Source organism: Entelurus aequoreus, linkage group LG05 (genome assembly GCF_033978785.1).
Source record: "Entelurus aequoreus isolate RoL-2023_Sb linkage group LG05, RoL_Eaeq_v1.1, whole genome shotgun sequence".
NCBI classification, from domain to species: Eukaryota; Metazoa; Chordata; class Actinopteri; order Syngnathiformes; family Syngnathidae; genus Entelurus; species Entelurus aequoreus.
The window spans coordinates 37,910,055-37,931,910 of NC_084735.1; the positions used below are offsets into that span (position 1 = coordinate 37,910,055).

Sequence of the window (21,856 nt, forward strand, 5' to 3'; positions counted from 1 at the left end):
TGTCTTCTTTGATGCTTGCATGGCTAGCATGCGAGAGGCCACAAATCCTCTCAGGTACAACCTGCTTGACCGCAGCCTCTCCGTTTTCCCCCGGGTGTTTGCCAGAGATTATGTTTTTTGTTCCCTCTTTCTATTCGCTACTTTGTCTGTGCCTGCATGCTGCCTTTTGTCCCAACATGGCTCTTTATTGGTCATGCTGGGGGCCTGGAATGTGGAGTGCTGTGATGCTTTCTTACCTGAGTCTCTGAAAGACAAACTTGACTTGTGTTGTATTTAGTTTGTCAGGAATGCTTTAAAGGCCTACTGAAATGAATTTTTTTTATTTAAACGGTAATAGCAGATCCATTCTATGTGTCATACTTGATCATTTCGCGATATTGCCATATTTTTGCTGAAAGAATTTAGTAGAGAAAATCGACGATAAAGTTCGCAACTTTTGCTCGCTGATAAAAAAAGCCTTGCCTGTACCGGAAGTAGCGTGACGTCACAGGAGCTAGTATTCCTCACAATTCCCCATTGTTTACAATGGAGCGAGAGAGATTCGGACCGAGAAAGTGACGATTACCCCATTAATTTGAGCGAGGATGAAAGATTCGTAGATGAGGAACGTTACAGTGAAGGACTTGAGAGGCAGTGATGGACGTATCTTTTTTCGCTCTGACCGTAACTTAGGTACAAGCTGGCTCATTGGATTCCACACTCTCTCCTTTTTCTATTGTAGATCACAGATTTGTATTTTAAACCAACTCAGATACTATATCCTCTTGAAAATGAGAGTCGAGCGCGCGAAATGGACATTTAAAGTGACTTATCTCCAAGACAATACATCGGTGACACACTTAGCTACTGAGCTAACGTGCTAGCATCGTTCTCAAATGAAGATAGAAACAAAATAAATAAACCCCTGACTGGAAGGATAGACAGAAGAGCAAAAATACTATTAAACCATGTACATGTAACTACACGGTTAAAAATTCTCAGCCTGGTAAGGCTTAACAATGCTGTTGCTAACGACACTAAGGCTAATTTAGCAACTTAGCAACCGGAACTCACAGAACTATGTACTCTCTCCTTTTTCTATTGTGTATCACGGATTTGTATTTTAAACCACCTCGGATACTATATCCTCTTGAAAATGAGAGTCGAGCACGCGAAATGGACATTTAAAGTGACTTTTATCTCCAAGACAATACATCGGTGACACACTTAGCTACTGAGCTAACGTGCTAGCATCGTTCTCAAATGAAGATAGAAACAAAATAAATAAACCCCTGACTGGAAGGATAGACAGAAGAGCAAAAATACTATTAAACCATGTACATGTAACTACACGGTTAAAAATTCTCAGCCTGGTAAGGCTTAACAATGCTGTTGCTAACGACACTAAGGCTAATTTAGCAACTTAGCAACCGGAACTCACAGAACTATGTACTCACTCCTTTTTCTATTGTGTATCACGGATTTGTATTTCAAACCACCTCGGATACTATATCCTCTTGAAAATGAGAGTCGAGCACGCGAAATGGACATTTAAAGTGACTTTTATCTCCAAGACAATACATCGGTGACACACTTAGCTACTGAGCTAACGTGCTAGCATCGTTCTCAAATGAAGATAGAAACAAAATAAATAAACCCCTGAATGGAAGGATAGACAGAAGAGCAACAATACTATTAAACCATGTACATGTAACTACACGGTTAAAAATTCTCAGCCTGGTAAGGCTTAACAATGCTGTTGCTAACGACGCTAAGGCTAATTTAGCAACTTAGCAACCGGAACTCACGGAACTATGATAAAACATTAGCGCTCCACCTACGCCAGCCAGCCCTCATCTTCCCATCAACAGCCGTGCTCACCTGCGTTCCAGCGATCAACGGCGCGACGAAGGACTTCATCCGTGGGTTTGGCGGCAAGCATCAGCTAGGCGTCTTCTATCAGGGTAAGTAGTCCTTGTTGTGTTGCTGTAAGTGTTGTACTTAGCCGCTAAGACACAGATCGATCCCACCTACAACGTTCTTCTTTGCAGCCTCCATTGTTCATTAAACAAATTGCAAAAGATTCACCAACACAGATGTCCAGAATACTGTGGAATTTTGTTGAAGAAAACAGAGCTTTGTGTATTGTGTCCAATAGGGCCCAAACACTTCCGTGCATTTTATGACGTCACGCGCATAAATCATATCCAAAGGAGATTTTCAACCGGAAGTGTGGCGGGAATTTTAAAATTGCACTTTATAAGTTAACCCGGCCGTATTGGCATGTGTTTCAATGTTAAGATTTCATCATTGATATATAAACTATCAGACTGTGTGGTCGGTAGTAGTGGGTTTCAGTAGGCCTTTAATTACTAGCGTAACTGAACACTACTGTGCATTTCATTAATATGATTGGTATGGGTATACTGTATGTATCAGACTGAATAACATCGTTTTCTGTAAAAGCTTTTCATGTATTGACAATGTTGCATGCTGTGAATTTTATCCCCCCGTGAATTTTGGGGATACATCTATTGTCGTCCGTCCACCGCAGAGTTTTGTGTCATAGTTGTACAAAACCCAAAATCAGTGAAGTTGGCCCGTTGTGTAAATCGTAAATAAAAACTAAATACAATGATTTGCAAATCCTTTTCAACCTATATTCAATTGAATAGACTGCAAAGACAAGATACTTAACGTTCAAACTGGAAAACGTTTTGCAAACCGAACTTTCCTCCAGAAGGTCTTATCTTTGTCTATGTCAGGGGTTGGCAACCCGCGGCTGTAGAGCCGCATGCGGCTCTTTAGCGCCACCCTAGTGGCTCTCTGGAGCTTTTTCATAAATGTATGTAAAATTGAAAAAGATGAGGGGAAAAAAATATATTTTTTGTTTTAATATGGTTTCTGTAGGAGGACAAACATGACACAAACCTCCCTAATTGTTATAAAGCACACTGTTTATATTAAACATGCTTCACTGATTCGAGTATTTGGCGAGCACCGTTTTGTCCTACTAATTTTGGCGGTCCTTGAACTAACTGTAGTTTGTTTACATGTATAACTTTCTCCGACTTTCTAGTACGTGTTTTATGCCACTTTTTTTTCTGTCTCATTTTGTCCACCAAACTTTTAACGTTGTGCATGAATGCACAAAGGTGAGTTTTGTTGATGTTATTGACTTGTGTGGAGTGCTAATCAGACATATTTGGTCACTGCATGACTGCAAGCTAATCGATGCTAACATGCTATTTAGGCTATCTATATGTACATATTGCTACATTATGCCTCATTTGTAGGTATATTTGAGGTAATTTAGTTTCCTTTAAGTTATCTTAATTCAATTTATATCTCATGACACACTATCTGTATGTAATATGGCTTTTACGTTTTTGCGGCTCCAGACAGATTTGTTTTTGTATTTTTGGTCCAAAATGGCTCTTTCAACATTTTTGGGTTGCCGAGCCCTGGTCTATGTGATGTCAGATGAAACAAAAATTGAGCTGTTTGGCCACAATACCCAGCAATATGTTTTGAGGAGAAAAGGTGAGGCCTTTAATCCCAGGAACACCATGCCTACCATCAAAGCATGGTGGTGGTAGTATTATGCTCTGGGCCTGTTTGACTGCCAATGGAACTGGTGCTTTACAGAGAGTAAGTGGGACAATGAAAAAAAAGGATTACCTCCAAATTCTTCAGGACAACCTAAAATCATCAGCCCGGAGGTTGGGTCTTGGGCGCAGTTGGGTGTTCCAACAGGACAATGACCCCAAACACACATCAAAAGTGGTAAAGGAATGGCTAAATCAGGCTAGAATGAAGGTTTTAGAATGACCTTCCCAAAGTTCTGACTGAAACATGTAAACAATGCTGAAGAAACCAGTCCATGTCAGAAAACCAACACATTTAGCTGAACTGCACCAATTTTGTCAAGAGGAGTGGTCAAAAACTCAACTAGAAGCTTGCCAGAAGCTTGTGGATGGCTACCAAAAGCGCCTTATTGCAGTGAAACTTGCCAAGGGACATGTAACCAAATATTAACATTGTTGTCTGTATACTTTTGACACAGCAGATTTGGTCACATTTTCAGTAGACCCATAATAAATTCATAAAAGAACCAAACTTCATGAATGTTTTTTGTGACCAACAAATATGTGCTCCAATCACTCTATCACAAAAAAATAAGAGTTGTAGAAATGATTGGAAACTCAAGACAGCCATGACATTATGTTCTTTACAAGTGTATGTAAACTTTTGACCACGACTGTATATACTTTATACTATGGTACCTCAGTTTTCATTTCAAAAGATCAGACAAAATCGTACAAAAATCTAAGCAATTTTTCCCATAAGAAATAATGCAAATCAAATTAATATTTTCCAGAATAAGGTTGTATTGTTTACATTTAAAGCAATACTAGTACCAAATCGGTCCTTAGAAAATAATGCTGATGCTAAATGATGCCTGAACCGGCACTTAGAAAATGGAAAACACACATTTGTGTAAAAAAAAACCCCAACAACACCATTTTATTTTTATTCCTATGGAATTTTGTGACATTAAAGTTGAACAGACTACTAAATACGTGTTTTTAAACATTCATTTTTGTGTCAAAATATTTCTTCCCTGTTTTTCAATTAAATATCAATAAAAATCAGATCTAAACATTTGTTGAAAGCTCGCCACAGCCGTGGGTACTCACTGTTCCTCTTGCCTAAACGCCGCACTAAGTTGCAGGACGAGGAGACAATCTTGAATTCGCTAGTTAGCTAACCATCTAGCTGGCTTACTTGTTGTCTTCGAGCCACAACGTTGACAGCTGTCCACTTTGCTGCTAATCATATTTAGATAATCCAAACACTGTTAGTTCCGAACCAGCTGTAGTTCTGTAGTATTTTCTAGTAGCCAGCGAGAAGGTATATTTTTGACGTGACAATTTTAAATGGGTCACAACACCAAAAGTATGTTACCCGAGGTCCAAGGTGGACATTTTTCTGTGTTCTTTGTGTGCATGTTATATAATTTTACATTAACACTTTCATTGATAAAACTAAATAATATGTGGTACATTACATGGCACATAAAAATGTCCAAAAGACAGCGGTTGGTAGGTGAGAATAAATCTGAAAGTAAAATATAGTGCACCCAATTTCAGGAAATGCTGTGTTGATTTGCGTTTGCATGGCAGCACTTAGTGCTGATAAAAATCTACCTTTATATAAGGGTGCTCTAATCCCTTATATAAAATGATAACTAAGTAGCACATTAACAAATAAATTACAGAATCCACAACAAATTCTCATAATTATTGCAGCAATACAGAAAATAGAGTGCAAAAAGCAGCTTTTGTAATATTGATGCTTATAATTCCTGAAGAAAATGGTTTTGCATCCACACACTGATCTATTCCATGCAGCGACAAAGTGAATCAACAGACCGTGCGTTTACCTGCCGTCAGTGTCACGTAGATCAGACTGTCATCTGTATAGTTGTGGTAGGACACATTAAAGCTGCGTATTATCTAACTTAGTGGCAGCATGTACCGTATTTTCCGCACTATAAGGCGCACCGGATTATAAGGCGCACCTTCAATGAATGGCCTATTTTAAAACTTTGTTCATATATAAGGCACACCGCATTATAAGGCGCACCGCATTATAAGGCGCATTACATAGACGCTACAGTAGAGGCTGGGGTTACGTTATGCATCCCGTAGTTGCGAGACCTGTTGTGGCTCAATATTGGTCCATATATAAGGCGCACTGTCAGCTTTTGAGAAAATTGGAGGTTTTTAGGTGCGCCTTATAGTGCGGAAAATACGGTACAACAATAGGGTTTCCAGAATCGAACCCTGAGAAATCCCACAGGTCATAGCCATTTGGTTAGAGACACAGTTACCAATTTTAACAAAGTATGTCCTGTGATCAGGATAGGACTTGAACCAGTTTTAGTACATGTGGTACGCTCCAAAGCCTGATTGGAAAGTGTCAAACACATTGTTAAACAGGAAAAAGTCACTAAGCTCGTGGCATACAACTTTTTCCTGCACTTTTTATCCAAAAATGGCAGGTTTGATATGGGCCAATAGTTCTTCAGCAATTTTTTTGGTGTCAGTTTTTTTCTTTCATATATGCATTTTTGCATGTATTTCTGGATCATTCCAGACGCACCATCACAATACCATTGCCTCACAGTGCGCACCATCGTCATGCTAAAATACATTCTGTTGTCTAGATCACACTTCTACAGTATATCGCCCAGAAAAGGTGTTGTGTCCTGCGTATTCCACAACATAACACAACAGCACAGGCTGAACCGTTGAAGCATATGATGTAAAACATATGGGGGGAATATACTGCCTCCTTGGTGAAAGCCATGTAGTAGGCTACACCCAGCATACTTTGTACCAGTTATCAGTTGTACACACAGCCTTAGTCGATCACTAACAACAAGCCCGCTAATAGTATACACAATTTTAAAGTTTGCACCCGCTGTTTAGCATGTGGTATTTGGATCTTATTAGACCAGGCCCTATGTCACAAACGCGTGGGGATTTTTGTTGGGACACTCGATTCTGCGGAATGATAAGTGGGCAAACACTAATTTTTTTCCACGCAAAATGTTTGGCAGTATGTTAACTTTCTGCAAAAATGTTTGTCTATTGCAAGTAGAGGATACCTGGAGGGATACGTCGTTTACAACTGTGTATTTCATGTTGAAATTGACTTTATTTTTTTCCCCCTTGCCTTACTGTGTGCGACTAATCATAACAACTGGGACGATTAAGTCAAATCAGCAAATCTTGAAATACATTGATGTGTCAATAATTACTAGTGCACTGTTTCTGCATTGTGTCATACATTTTAGTGTTTACACATCCCAAAGAGCTGACCCGTCGGTTGACTTTCTTTCTTTCATTCTCTCTCTCTCTCTCTCTCTCTCTCTCTCTCTCTCTCTCTCTCTCTCTCTCTCTCTCTCTCTCTCTCTCTCTCTCTCTCTCTCTCTCTCTCTCTCTCTCTCTCTCTCTCTCTCTCTCTCTTTCTCTCTCTCTCTCTCTCTCTCTCTCTCCAGCCCAAACCTCCAGAGGACCCTGTGACCATTCTACAAGTCGCACACTCAGCAGCAAAGGTTAGTGTTAGGATGTCTATAATATGCTACAGCATCAATAAAAGAGCTGTTCTAAGGGGACACTGCTCATTTTGTTTTTGTGGCTGCTGTCTACTCATATTTTTCCAAGACTATTTTATTCTGTCCAGCTCATGGATTCTGTGTAATCTGCTTATCAATGTATTTTTCTCTACAGTTTGTTGTGTACTGTACATGCTTTGAAGAAAAACACTTTCCATCTGAGACATATTTCGACTGAATATGTTTCATGGGATCTGAGGGTTCAAAGCATCCTTTGTGTGTCCTGAAAAGTGCTTTTAAAGAGATTTTTCACGGAAGGTTCATGTGTAATGGACAAGATGATGAAAAAAACAATCCACAACGACACCTACTGAGTGCTTTTGAAAGTTCACATTAAGGATGTGTGTAGAGCGTGATATTGGATTATTTGTCACTCGACAGTTTGTATCACATGTATAATCACTTGTTTGTATCAATTCTGCTCATCCTGGTTGATCCAGGAGCAGACGGAGGATCACATTGCAGCAGAGAGAACCTGGTACAACACTGAAAAAGTATGGCTTGTCCACAAGAATGGATTTTCCATGGGTTAGTCAAGTGTTTTGCTTATGAAACATATTTCACAAATACAACTTCCATACAATTAAATAAAGCAATAAAGATAAATTCCCATTGTTGTCATGCAGCAACTCTCCTGAAGACAGAAGCAGGCAGTCTGCCGGAGGGGAAGGTGAAAATCCGGCTGGAGAGTGATGGATCTTTATTGGACGTGGATGAAGATGATGTCGAGAAGGTAATAAATCATCACTTCAGTTCTTAAACACATCAGTCAGGAAGGACAGCAGGTAAAACATCATGTTACTTTGAACTTCAGGCAAACCCTCCGTTGTTTGAGCGAGTGGAGGACCTGGCCTCTCTTCAGTACTTAAACGAGTCCAGTGTGATGCACTCACTCAGGCAGCGCTATGGCGGTAACCTGGTGCACACCCACGCCGGGACCAACATGGTGGTCATTAACCCCATCAGTGCCCCTTCCATGTACTCTGAGAAGGTAAGCATTGCCAGTGTTCACCAGGGTTTCCCAAAGTTCAAGACTGAACATGAGTCTATAGTCACTTTTTATTTGGTTGCTGATTGAAAATATGTAAGTTGTATTACTGATTGTTAACCAGGCACACCGTTTATTGGCTTTTTGATTGTTTTGGTGTCCAGGGGAACATATTTAATTTGAGCCCAAACAGTTTAGGGACATACTTTGCAGTGGACCCTGCACAATATGGACGAACATTTTGGGACAAGGTGTCCTAATTAAAATATTTTTTCTACATTTAAAACCGTTTCTTGTGGTCTACATTACATGTACTGTAGGGAAGGAATTAATATGGCCAAATTCTTGGGTAGCTCTCGTGTGAGAGGAAGGTGAGGGGTTAATAATTTTGCAATGCAGTCTGCTGAAAAAGGTTGGAAAGCGCCACTCTACATAGCAACTGACGCTGTGGTCAAAGTTGGAATTGCCACAAAACACATTGTCAGATATTCAACACTCTACTGCCGTCTGGCAGCTAAAGTGGATACTGCACCCCCACAATTCGTCACGTTTCATGTGTCAGGTATACCGTGACAAACGAGGTCATATGAATCCCCTTTCTACTGTATGTAGTGGTGGTGCTATGGTCAACATTTTGCATAGATTTTGTTTTACAGACCATCTTCAAGCCACTTTTTGATTGTCTCTTCAGAAAGTGCCGTTTTATGTGCAGTCTTATTTACATGCCAAAGCCCTTCTTTGGACTAAGCCTCCTTCAACTGCGTCACCACACCGTCAGTCATGTTGTAGATTTTAGCACTTCCATACTGCGCCTACTGACGGATATAAGTTAGAACTATACACTACATTTTATTATAAATGGCAACTGCGTAGGATTTTAGCATGCATGTGCATGTATGAGCCAGTCTTCCCCACAACAAGAGGATAGAGAAAAAGAAGGACATTTTTGACTGCAACTTTGGACTAAAACCAAATAAAATGGCGGACTCGCAAAAAGCTCTTCGGATACACCTCTTTCATATGTGGAGATAACCGCTGACGTAACTAAGGCAAAGTATGTCCCTAAAGTCTCCAATTCTAAAGGGATCGTTTGTAGCAAATTTGGAAGAAGGCAAGATTGTTTTATAAATATCTGAGCCATACAGTCATGGTTTGATTTTAAAATTTTCGAAAGGGACAAGCTGTAGAAAATGGATGGATGGATGGGCACTTATGGGGTTATCAAATACACAAAAAAAGGTACCAACAGGTAGGAAAATGTGTTTTTGCATAATACATTATGTTAAAATATGTATTTGGCTCCCTCTCAAGAGTAGGTTTGCGTATCGTTTATCCAATATCATTGTCAAATCAAAAATAACACTACAGTAAAACGTCGAAGACCGGGGAATTACCCAGCACCCTCTTGAAACAGGGTAGCTGCTAAATATATGAGAAGCCAGGCATGTGCAAAGACATTCTGAGGGGCAGGTGTTCAGTGAAGTGAATTATATTTATATTTATATAGCGCTTTACATAGTGAGACACATTATCTAAGTTACATTTAAAGCAGGTGGGAGCAGGTGGGTAACGTGTGTTGCCTAAGTACACAACGGCAGTGACGGTGCAAGCGGGGATCGAATCTGGAACACACAAGTTGCTGGCACGGCTGCTCTACCAACCGAGCCACGCCACCCCGACACCCCCCACCCCTTACCCTTTAGGGTAAAGGGGGATATCAGGGTGCTTGTGAACCCTGGAAAACAGTTTGGGGAGGAGTTTTCTCAAGAACTCAAAGCTCGAAGCAAAAGCTTCTTTTTGAGACATATAGTGAAGCCTGTTTTTTAAAAATATGTCTTCAATGACGTGGTGGGCGTGCATAGTGTGTAGGCTCATTTAACTCGGGGCGGGTAAGAGATGGCATCATCTCCTCGGAAAAGGTGGGCTTTTGTTCATGACGTCATAAAATCGACCGATTGAGTGCCTCTTTTCTTAAAAGTGGAGCACACAAATGATGGATCTGTCTTACATTCGGTGCTCATTAACAAGCTCTAGGACCACATATTACTGTTATACAACATCAGTAATAGAGTACCAGTCATTAGTTGGCATATGTGCTTAGATCAGTAATGTCACTCCATTTGACACTTGGCATAGTACTGAGCGATATAAGGATTGCATGCAGCTGTGGGCCATGAAACCTATACAATGAAGCTTCAGGCACACTGTTTTGTACTTGATTTAATACTAGAAAGGCTTTGGTTATGTGCCCTTATTGATTCATCAGAGTGTGGGTGGCTTTTATGTTTTTGTTATGTTTTCAGCAGTCGGTGACCTTCAGTTTCAGCTTTGCAATAATACCACTCACTCAGCCAGGTTGTAAAAAATCGAAAAATAAAAGAGTTTTTAACAAACTGACCTGCTCAAATTCTTTACGAAAATTATTTTTAAATGCATGCTTTCCTCACGGACCTGCATTTTATAAATGGACTTAATTAAATAATTAAAAGCTATGTATGTAAACATTATTGTAGCAAATGTGTTTCTCAATCTGCGTGCGCGTAATCAGATCTGTGGGAAAAAAACATCTTTCTGGCCGTGTTCCGATTTGTGTGTCTATGTCTAGCGTCTGTAGTCAACTCTGTGTGAAGCAATCAAGACAATCGAGGGATCCTGCATTTGCAAATCGTTTTGCTTATTTCCATAGTTATGGTTTAGCTATCAACTAGGGACGTAAGGATAAACGGTATTAATATTAACCACAGTAAAACTCCCAACAGTCAGTGTTACCATTTTAAATTAAAATGATTGAAAAACTGTGATTGATAACTCCACTTTGATGAACTCACGGACTGACTGCTCGCTAGCTTAAATGCTAACATTAAAACAAAATAAATGAACGAAGAAATGGCATACCCTAATTTAACTTATATAAACACATTGCTGTCTGAGCAACTAAGCTATTTAAATGTGTACATTGAACCTACAAGCTGGGCTGTCTTAGAACAGATTGATTGTTTTATAATCAGAGGAATACTAGACAAAGGTGTTTTTATGAAGGTGCTCAAGGACTGCTGAACACAGTTGAACGACACAACGACCGCCAGAAATAATAAGTATTCATAATAAAACGTGCGAATGTGACGCACTTTTTATTTAAATACATCTTACCAAAGTGCTACAGTACAAACCAATATTTAAAACAATAGAAGCTTAGCTCTTCAAACAGATAATATAATAATACTAAAACACTATCAGTGAAGCATAAGAAACCAAAAACATGCAAAATAGTGGGTTTTCTAACAATGTGTATATTTCTTAAAATAATAACTTGGTCAAAAGAGTTCAGTGTGTGCTTATGTACTTTTTGAAGGGGAACAGCACTGTTTTTGGAATTTTGCCTGTCCTTCACAATTATTATAAAAGACATGATGACAGATAGAGTTGTTAATGCATTCTAAATATTAATTAAAGGTAAATAAAAGTCTGCTTACAGCCGAGCCATAGGGAGGTCTTTTATTCCTCTCATAAAATCAGATAAATAACCATTCAAAAAGTACCAAAAATACTCAATTTACATTTTGTGACTTGAATACTAACCAAGTATTAGTGATGTTGTTATTTAAGGCGCTACCGCAGACAAACTATAACGTATTTATAGCGACGTGACTACTACCGTGTGTGCCTATGTTTACATCATCGACTGGTCTGCTGTTTCCTTGCTTTCCTGCCCCTTGGAAGTTTATTGTAGATCATAAATCATGCATCTCATCTGGAAAGTAGATGGCTGAGGATATAATCCGAAATATTGGGACACTTTGACAGCTATTTAGGACCTGGAACTGGCGAGAACGATACAGAAAGAGCTTGGTCACTACCCTGTTTTTTTGCGAGGATTATGAGACATTCTTAATCTAAATGGGAATATATGAACATCCTAGCAGTCAGCATCCTAATGAAAGCAGACATTGTACAGTAAGTGATGTTTTATTACAAACCCTGTTTCCATATGAGTTGGGAAATTGTGTTAGATGTAAATATAAACGGAATACAATGATTTGCAAATCCTTTTCAACCCATATTCAATTGAATGCACTACAAAGACAAGATATTTGATGTTCAAACTCATAAACTTTATTTTTTTTTTGCAAATAATAATTAACTTAGAATTTCATGGCTGCAACACTTGCCAAAGTAGTTGGGAAAGGGCATGTTCACCATTGTGTTACATGGCCTTTCCTTTTAACAACACTCAGTAAACGTTTGGGAACTGAGGAGACACATTTTTTATGGCAACATATGTTGCTCTAAAACCTGTATGTACCTTTCAGCATTAATGACGCCTTCACAGATGTGTAAGTTACCCATGTCTTGGGCACTAATACACCTCCATACCATCACAGATGCTGGCTTTTCAACTTTGCGCCTATAACAATCCGGATGGTTCTTTTCCTCTTTGGTCCGGAGGACACGATGTCCACAGTTTCCAAAAACAATTTGACATGTGGACACGTCAGACCACAGAACACTTTTCCACTTTGTATCAGTCCATCTTAGATGAGCTCAGGCCCAGCGAAGCCGACGGCGTTTCTGGGTGTTGTTGATAAACGGTTTCCTTTGTATAGAAGAGTTTTAACTTGCACTTACAGATGTAGCGACCAACTGTAGTTACTGACAGTGGGTTTCTGAAGTGTTCCTGAGCCCATGTGGTGATATCCTTTACACACTGATGTCGCTTGTTGATGCAGTACAGCCTGAGGGATCGAAGGTCACAGGCTTAGCTGCTTACGTGCAGTGATTTGTCCAGATTCTCTGAACCCTTTGATGATATTATGGACCGTAGATGGTGAAATCCCTAAATTCCTTGCAATAGCTGGTTGAGAAAGGTTTTTCTTAAACTGTTCAACAATTTGCTCGCGCATTTGTTGACAAAGTGGTGACCTTCGCCCCATCCTTGTTTGTGAATGACTGAGCATTTCATGTAATCTACTTTTATACCCAATCATGGCACCCACCTGTTCCCAATTTGCCTGTTCACCTGTGGGATGTTCCAAATAAGTGTTTGATGAGCATTCCTCAACTCTATCAGTATTTATTGCCACCTTTCCCAACTTCTTTGTCACGTGTTGCTAGCATCAAATTCTAAAGTTAATGATTATTTGCAAAAAAAAAAGTTTATCAGTTTGAACATCAAATATGTTGTCTTTGTAGCATATTCAACTGAATATGGGTTGAAAGTGATTTGCAAATCATTGTATTCCGTTTATATTTACATCTAACACAATTTCCCAACTCATATGGAAACAGGGTTTTTATGTTTGTTGGTTCTCGTAAAGTGTGCAGTGAGCAGGAATCAGTGACGCAAACGTCGAGATGCGTTTTTGAAAATAATGCGCTGCGTGTGCTTATAATGATCAAAATACGAAAATATTAAATGTTATTATAAATGTGCCCGTTACTACATTACATATATACCTACATTCTGTATATAGAACCCTAATGGAGGTATTTGGATGTTTTTTACGGGCTTTATAGACAGAATTGAAAGGCTCCCATAGGCTCCATTGTAAGCAAACTTTTGATCGCATTTTTTCAATATTCCGAATGCATTAAAAAAACATAAAACATCCATTGTCATGTGTTTCATAATGGTTGTGAACGATAGGCAAAATTCCCCCAAAAAAGGGGAATTTCCGTTTAAGCACATTTAACAACACCGCGATAATAATGATAACCGTGATCATGTTGGTCATGATAACCATGATATGGCATTTTCATATTGTTACAGCCCTACTATCGATAGATCCTTTATTTCTGTGTCTTTGTCGCAGGTCATGCAAATGTTTAAAGGCTGCAGAAGAGAGGACACCGCACCCCATATTTACAGCATGGCTCAGTCTGCTTATCGGAACCTCCTGACCACTCGCCAGGACCAGTCCATTGTCTTACTGGGCAAGAGTGGCAGTGGCAAGACTACAAACTGCCAACACATCATCCAGTACCTTGTCACCATTGCTGGCAGCACCAACAAAACCTTTTCAAGTAAGCTGGAAGGTTACCATACTCCAAATGAAACATGCCACATTGTTCGTGACCTCACTCTTATTGTTCGCAGTGGAGAAGTGGCAGGCGGTGTACACGGTTTTAGAGGCGTTTGGGAACGCTTCGACCTCTTTGAATGATAATGCTAGTCGCTTCTCGCATATTGTTTCTTTGGATTTTGACCAGTCAGGCCTGGTGACCTCAGCTTCTATTCAGGTATTTGTTTGTATTTATTTCACAATTCAGTCTCACTAAGTAGACGAAATACCATACAAATAATAAACATTTGGCTGACGATAGAGATTTTAATACTTTGTCATATCATAATAATGCATGTTGATGACACATTTTAGCTGCGTCCCGTAAATTTGACGACGACAAGGGAACATTGCAATAAAGCGTCTTCACTAGCGGTTAATATCCTCGCTTCCATGGCAGAAAATAACCTATGTTTCTTCCAAGTGTCCTTAACACTGGAGGACTAGAGGACAGATACTAGCTAAACATGCTACACTACACAACAAAACTAGAGCTCTTAAATGTAAACAGGTGTTGGGCTGATACAAATATCAACAATAACGATACCAAGTTTAGTGTCAGTATGTGGTCGATACTACAGTCATTAGATCGATATTTTTTAGTATGACAAAATCCTTTTTGTCATTGTTTACAAACTCAGAAAAAAACCCAATAGTAGTTTTTAGTTTTTGTTATTTTGCACTAATGACTTTACTATATATTTTATGTTATAATATATATTGTTACTACGCCATCTTATGTTTTTGTCAGATTACAGTTAAACATTTTTTATAATTTAATGACATTGAAAGTCATGAAGTACGAACACATTTGCACTATCACCCACAACTAATGTAAAGTACTGAAACAAAAGAATAATAAGAGATTTCTTACATTTTAACAGAAGTGTAAATAGAACCATGTTACAACAGAAAGTAACAAGCTATTAACAGTAAATTAATAAGAAAATTAATAGTTTTGAGAAAATAATACAACTGGAAATGACGCAATTTGTTACTGCATATGTCAGCAGTCAAATTAGGAGCCTTTGTAACCTGTTATGAACTGGTTCCATTATCATTTATATGCCAAAAAATATATTGCGATACATATAGTTATCACAAGAGGCTGCATTATATATCGTAATATAGATTTTAGGCTATATATATCCCTAAATGTCACTGTGATTTTTGTAATGCTACATGTGCTTTGGCCTTGCAGACAATGTTTCTGGAGAAGATGAGAGTGACAAAAAGACCAGAGGCTGAGTCCACTTTTCATGTGTTTTACTACCTAATGGCTGGAGCCGACAGCACTCTCAGGTCTGCATAACTACTGACAGAACACTTGAATGCACAGTGCACCTCAAGTCTTTCCATCATGTTGATATACAGTACACTCACTGGCCACAGCATTAGGTGATGACAAGATAATACAAGATCTGTATCCAAAAGTCTGCCTTTGCTAAAATGTTAATGCTGTTGTTGACACTGATATTTATATATAACTTTCCTACATTTTGATTCCTTGTGAATCATCTTTACAAAAGACACATTTTTGATGATGATTAGATGTTGAACTGTCTGGTGAGTGTATTCCATTAATGTGAAAAAAACTAACATCTTTGTTGTTTTGTATTTCTTCATTAGAACGGAGCTACACCTCAACCACTTTGCTGAAAACAATGCATTCAAGATCATGCCTCTGACTAAGGTAAATATTGGGCTACTTTACACACCTTCAGTACCTGAAATATATTTTACCAGTAATATGCATGCTGCTTGGTATGTATAGTTTAATAGTTTCTGACATGTTTAACAAGTTGCAATGGTTGCATTTGCAACATGTCTGAAAAGGAGTAGGAAGAAGCCAAGTTTATTTAATCCTACCTCTCCTCCATGTCTATTACTTATCATTCACACTATAATCTTTACATGTTGGCAGTTGCGATATTTCAATTGCTTACGTTATGTACAGGGTTAAGTAAAAGGAGGGGATACATAGTAGGTCTTGTTACGATATTAGCAACAAGCGAGTATTGGATCATGTTGGCTTGCATCTAAAATCTGTGATACAAGCTCCGATACAAGCAGCAATTTAACATCTAAATGTCCTCCAATATTGTAAGTACACATGGTTGGTCTTTTGTTGTATTTTAGTGAAGTAATTCAGTAAAAATAAACATGGTAGGCTGCAGGCTACTTGGAGTTAGCAACTACACAACAGCTAAGCACACAATAGCACAGAAGCTAGACTTGTAATGAGTAGGGATGTAAAAAAAAACAAAAAACGTTTTTCAGATTAATCGCGATACTTATTTGTAACAATTCTTAATCGATTCCAAATATAATTTTTTAATAGATATATATGTTTTATCTGTCCTGTCTAGCCACTCAGGCAAATCATAATTATGTAGATGCCCATATTTGCTATACAGATATACTTTAGAAAATAAATGTGTTGGATACTTCTCTTGTTGCCTTATTTGTATTTGACTTTATTCAATGTTTAAATTTTATTAAACAAAACCACTTTTCTTTTAAGTAATATAGACATTGATTAGAGCTATTTATTTTATGAAGGAATGTAATTAATCATAGAACTGGCATCCAATGTTATTAAAAAAGTATAGATTTGAATCGGAAATCGTTTTAAATCGAGAATCGAATTTGATGCGAATTGTTACCCCCTAGAATCGAATCGAACCGTATCATGTGGTGCCCAAAGATTTACAGCAATAGTAATAAGTGTCCTTAATTGAACAATATTACAGTGTAAAACACATTTGCCATTATAAACAAATATAAAATGGTATAGTTGCATATTACTTAGATACAAAGTCTCCAAGGCTATAGCGATTTAGAAAGTATCTAGTAACAAATGTGTCTGCATCATTCACCTTCCTGCCTCATGAGCTTAACTTAATGAATTATTGTGGCCACTAGGGTTCGACAAAAAACAATTACCACTGCACTTCAAATAAAAGACAGCATAAGTCCATTCCAGACATTTAATAATTGATAGGTTAGTGTTTTTCATACATATCATTGTTTTCACAGTAGTTTAAAAAGATCAAGCCTTTAATAACATGCCGCACTACAAAATATTTCAACATGTATGATTTGTGCTGATATTATAATAAATAATGATAAATGGGTTATACTTGTATAGCGCTTTTCTACCTTCAAGGTACTCAAAGCGCTTTGACAGTATTTCTACATTCACCCATTCACACACACATTCACACACTGATGGCGGGAGCTGCCATGCAAGGCGCTAACCAGCAGCCATCAGGAGCAAGGGTGAAGTGTCTTGCCCAAGGACACAACGGACGTGACTAGGTTGGTAGAAGGTGGGGATTGAACCCCAGTAACCAGCAACCTTCCGATTGCTGGCACAGCCACTCTACCAACTTCGCCACGCCGTCCCTTGGTGTCGACCATTACCCCAGGCGCCAAAATCGGTATCGGAAGTGCAAAAGTTTTATTGGGACATCTGTTATAAATATGTTAAAAATATGCATAAAATAGAGTAACCAAATAATTGGATAAATTGTTGATTAAATAGAACATTTTAAAAGTAGTCAACAATAAATCAAAATCTTTGTGGATACATTTTCAAATATTACAGTGAAAAGTTTGACTTAATCACACAATTTGTAAGTAATTTGTGGATATAGATTGAACAGTAACTTCTTGTTGATGAATTATTCATTAAATAACATCATCTTTGTTTTTATTGATTGTTATTAACTTCACATATGCACACTATATTATTTAATTATTTTTTTATGTTGATGACTCATCTTTAAAAAATTATGCATATCTGTCAATTCCATTATGTCCATCAGGTGGAGGATAAGCAGCGGGCCTCCCAGCAGTTTTCCAAACTGCAAGCCGCCATGAAAGTTTTGGGGATCAGCAATGATGAACAGAGAGCTTTTTGGCTGGTCCTGTCGGCCTGCTACCATTTAGGAGCTGCAGGGGCTACGAAAGGTACATTTTCTTGAGGTCGGACGTGATTTCATAGCTTTTTATTAGTACAAACCAGACCACATAATTTGATAATTATAAAAAAAGTTTTTTGCCCAGTCAGATCTTTGCCAAAGCATAAATACAGTTTTGTAAATATTTGCAGTTTTTCCAGCATTATAAGCTACAGTAATAATAATAATAATAATGGATTAGATTTATATAGCGCTTTTCTAGACACCCAAAGCGCTTCACAGAGAAGTGAGAACCCATCATTCATTCACACCTGGTGGTGGTAAGCTACTTTCATAGCCACATCTGCCCTGGGGTAGACTGACGAAAGCATGGCTGCCAGTTTGTGCCTACGGCCCCTCCGACCACCACCTATCATTCATCATTCATTCACCAGTGTGAGTGGCACACTGCCCAAGGACACAACAGCAGCGATTTGGATGTCAAGAGGCGCGGAGTGAACCTGCAACCCTCAGGTTTCTGACACGGCCACTCTATCCACTACGCCATGCCGCCCCAGTGTCTAACTTCTAATCTTGTTAAATAAATGCATGTCAGGACAAGCACTGAGGTTTAGGGGTCTACTTTTGAAGCCACTTTTGTGGTGAAACCTAAAGAAATATAATTATCTTTTTGCTTTAAAGTAATACAAGTGAATCTCAATGAACATTGGTTTAATTTAGATTGCTTAGCTGTGAGTCATAATTAAAAAAGTTGTTTAAAATATGTTCTGTTATTATTGAAGTTTGAAAGGCAATTGTTTTTTTTAAATAAGGATTACATTTGGTGTTGAATCATTGGTGAAACAAGTCTTGTTCTGATAAAACCACAGTACCCGTTAATACAGTATATATGATAGTCACAGGAAAACAATATTCTTTGTAAAGATAAGAGCTGATTTTTTATTTAATATTTTGTTCTTTTATGAGAAAATTAATGTATTTCATATTAACTTTTCCCCCAAATTCTTTACATAAATATAAATAATGATCCTCTGTTTTTAATGGTAGATCTGCTATTCAGCCTTGTAGCACAGGGGGGCAGCAATGATCTCTAATCTGTTAAAACTAATTCAAGGGAGAATGATCAAATGAACTATAAATGAAGTAATAGTCATTACTCCAGTGCTTAGTTTTTGTTTAGCAATATTTAGTATTTCTGCCAAGTTAGATTACTCCACCTTGATATTTACCCACATTAAAAATAATTGGGGCAGAAAACACTCATCAAACCAAATATGGAATATTTAGAATTTACAGATATGTCTTTTCATGTCTGTACGACCCTCCTGCTTATTACCGGCCCTGCAGGGGATCTGCTGGCTGGATGAAAAACTACTACCGCCACTGCTGTGCACTGTGGGAATTCTTCCAGTGTGTCTCATAAGTCTTAGAAGATACCAATTCAGAGCCCATTAAAACTGATGTTTGCACAGATATCTGCATCACTTTTCTAGTCTCCCTCTTAAAGGGAACCCTCAATGCCCACACACGTTTACCTCATATCATTGTACTAGTAGTTTATTTTGTACATTTTAAAAACAAAGTTAAGTAATATAATAAAAGACACTATTACTAAATTACAGTTTATACTGATTTTTAAATGTGATATCCCAGTTTTTTTTTGTGATTCTATCTACACTTCTTTAACATTATTAAGCACTTATGTGTTATTTAAAGCTAGGAATGACACGAGTTCGAGCCCTCGAGTTCAGTTCAAAACTTGGGAGACAAACATTTTTGCAGTAAATTCCTAATAACACTAGAGTGCTCCTGTTGTATAGAGGAACTTGGGCCACTGTTAACACATCGGCAGATCCTTGCATTGACATTTTAACCTCGCTAGCAGACATAGAATACAGAGGTCCAAACTTGTGATTTACATTACTAAGGCGTTCACCTTTAAATCATCTCCTTTTTGGCAGTTACACACATTTGTGTTGCTGTAGCTTCTTTACTTCAGATGCAGTCAGTAGTCATGTATTCAACTTCTTTAGTTATACTAGAGGTGTTCCTCAAGGTTCCATTTTAGGTCCTCTCTTTTTCATCCTTTGGGCTATCCAACTGGTGGCCTGTGAGTTCAGTTTCAAAAACTTAAGAGAGACTCACATTTAGCAGCAAATTTTTAAAGCCTCCTGCGCTGTCTTGGAGAGGATCTTCGACTAACTTTTTTGCAGAAGGTCCTCAAAGTGGTCCTGTATCTTTAATAAAATAAATAGAAAAAAAATCAAATGTCTACTGTAGAGGAAGTTGGTTCTCCGAAATATAAAAAAAAAAACTGTAAAGGGAGAAGTCCGCCCCCGGTCCTTAGCTTTCTGGAAATGTGGCCCCTAAAAACAATTGAGTTGAATATTCCTGGTCTACAGTATACAGTGCTACTTCGATTTTTGTTAGTAATCTGTTCCAAAAGGTCAGATGCAGGCGAATACATAATAATTATAGTTTTATATGCAGATATAATGTGAAATACATATAAATGGATTAAGGAACATTTAACATCACTTTAACCTTTATTGAAGACTCTTGTTAGCGAACATAGCAAGGAGGACGGGTAAGGAAGAGCTACATGGACGCCAACTTTTTATTTTGCTAATACTGTTTCTTACCTTCTTTATCAAAGTGCTAGCACTTGGTATATATTTGAGACAACGAATGTGTGCTCACACTGCTTTATTTACATCCACTGATACAATTACATGGATGCTTTAGATGGCGTTTTACGGCACAACACGTCACACTGTCACACTGTCTTGACTCCACAACCCCACAGCAAGAAATACTACAACGCACAACTGAGACTGAGTCACCAACATGTGCATAGTTCAATTGGGCACTTGCTTAAGCGGTGTGATGCGCAGGCAGATGTACTAGTTTGGTACACGCAATTTTTGGTACCTAGGATAACAGATGGCACACGTGAAGCTGGGCAAACTTCTGGCACCCATTTTGATTGAAAACCGAATCATACGAAAAGTGGGGTGTACAAAAATGTATGTTTTAGTTTTGTCAGGAATGCTTTACCAACTAGGAAAACCACATAGAAATGCTAATTTAACGCAGGGTAGCAGATACACGTAGTACATGTATCTGTCTTTATTGGTATTCAGTATAATGATTAGCTATCTTTCGATCGATCGATCTATAGTCGTAGCTAAATTTACGAGCTTAATTGTTTTTGTGACGGAGCTCTTAAAGGGGAACTGCATTTTAAAAAATGCTGCCTATCGTTCACAATCGTAATGAGAAACAAGCACACACGTCTTTAGTTTTTTTATTTTAAAGACGATAAAAAAACGGTAGTCACACTTGTAGCCTTCAAAGTTCTCTAAAACAACTTCAAAACCCTCCATCCACGTTTTATACACACACTGCAAGTCTGTATATAACTTAGTAACAGACACGTTATGTACAAAGTTGTACTAATGTATTTTGTCGTTTTAAGTATTGCCGGAACTAATTTCTTCAACGCATTTATTTCCGTTTCCATAGCAGCGCACTTCCGGCAACAAACAGGGATCAATAAAGTACTTTCTATTCTATTCTATTCTATTCTATTCTATTCTATTCTATTCTATTCTATTCTATTCTATTCTAAATGTGTGTTCGTACTTCCGGAAACAAACGGCATTGTGTTCTAATCATGGCAGACTTGGTAATAGACAATGATGACGACTATTTTTGG

At 38.1% G+C, this 21,856-nt stretch overlaps 1 protein-coding gene across 3 annotated transcripts in view; it reads left to right on the forward strand.

Annotated features, from left to right (window-relative positions):
• Positions 1-21,856, forward strand: part of LOC133650612 (unconventional myosin-XVIIIa-like) — a 202,148-nt gene that overhangs the window by 54,223 nt on the left and 126,069 nt on the right. For all 3 annotated transcript variants that reach the window (XM_062048069.1, XM_062048067.1, XM_062048068.1), the window contains 9 exons: positions 7,049-7,105; positions 7,606-7,693; positions 7,792-7,898; positions 7,980-8,156; positions 13,964-14,174; positions 14,248-14,390; positions 15,414-15,514; positions 15,842-15,905; positions 18,043-18,187. In XM_062048069.1, coding sequence (XP_061904053.1) covers positions 7,049-7,105; positions 7,606-7,693; positions 7,792-7,898; positions 7,980-8,156; positions 13,964-14,174; positions 14,248-14,390; positions 15,414-15,514; positions 15,842-15,905; positions 18,043-18,187 — 1,093 coding nt within the window. The remainder of the gene's footprint in view (positions 1-7,048; positions 7,106-7,605; positions 7,694-7,791; positions 7,899-7,979; positions 8,157-13,963; positions 14,175-14,247; positions 14,391-15,413; positions 15,515-15,841; positions 15,906-18,042; positions 18,188-21,856) is intronic.